This window comes from Otolemur garnettii, unplaced genomic scaffold (assembly GCF_000181295.1).
Source record: "Otolemur garnettii isolate 467f Iridium unplaced genomic scaffold, OtoGar3 scaffold00032, whole genome shotgun sequence".
In the NCBI taxonomy this organism is placed as follows: domain Eukaryota; kingdom Metazoa; phylum Chordata; class Mammalia; order Primates; family Galagidae; genus Otolemur; species Otolemur garnettii.
Genome location: NW_003852427.1, coordinates 6374065 through 6374873, shown reverse-complemented (window position 1 = coordinate 6374873; position 809 = coordinate 6374065). Strand labels below are relative to the sequence as shown.

The window sequence follows — 809 nt, the reverse complement described above, 5'->3', positions numbered from 1 at the left end:
ACCTCCAAACTCCTTCTCCCACACCTGGCCTCTAAATAAAAAAATTAAATTACCTTTGCATGTCATCTCTTAACATTTTTGGTCCTGTAAAGAGGACTTGATTAGACATAGAATTTGGGAAATGGGAATTTCTCATTAAGAGTGGGGACAATTTATAGGACTCTTTAAAAGGGTTACATCTCTACAAAGTTACTCACCCTGGTCATTGTATCGAGACAGATCAGCCTGGCTGATGTAGAGGTCATGATCACTATCTAGTTCCCAGAATTTACAATAAATAACATAGAAATGTTCATAGGAGAAGTAATCAGTGATTTGGTTTATATCTTCTTCTTCTTCCAAAAGGGCTAAAGTCTGAAATGGTATAAAAGAAGGATTAATTTTAAAAATTATGAAAAATCAGCTTTGGCCATTGTACATAGTTTAACAAATCTTTGTTTTAAATTGAACTTGGAATTTTGTAACATTTAATAGGCAACTTCATCCTACTTTTAATTTGCTGAGCTCTATAATAATGTGCTCAGCAAAGAATTGGATGCTTAGATATGAAGGATTAGACAAAAGCAAGGTAGAGAAGGATCATTACTACAGTGACTACAACCAGTCAGAGGATCAGAGACTGACTGGCAAACACAGAACAATTAGAAAATAGGTTTAATTACATGGCCATAAACTAACATTGCTTTTTAACTTTTCAAAGTCACGTGAGCTATATTAAGAAAAACAGGTAGCCAAGTACAGAGTTCAGTTTTGTAATGAAATCAAGTTTACCGTAAATGACTTATATATAAAATAGTGATGAAAACACT

General features: G+C 33.4%; 1 protein-coding gene across 2 annotated transcripts in view; it reads right to left on the bottom strand.

The window, feature by feature from the left end:
- Positions 1–809, bottom strand: part of PPP2R3A (protein phosphatase 2 regulatory subunit B''alpha) — a 175183-nt gene that overhangs the window by 57738 nt on the left and 116636 nt on the right. For both annotated transcript variants that reach the window (XM_003789411.3, XM_012804929.2), the window contains one exon: positions 198–354. In XM_003789411.3, coding sequence (XP_003789459.1) covers positions 198–354 — 157 coding nt within the window. The remainder of the gene's footprint in view (positions 1–197; positions 355–809) is intronic.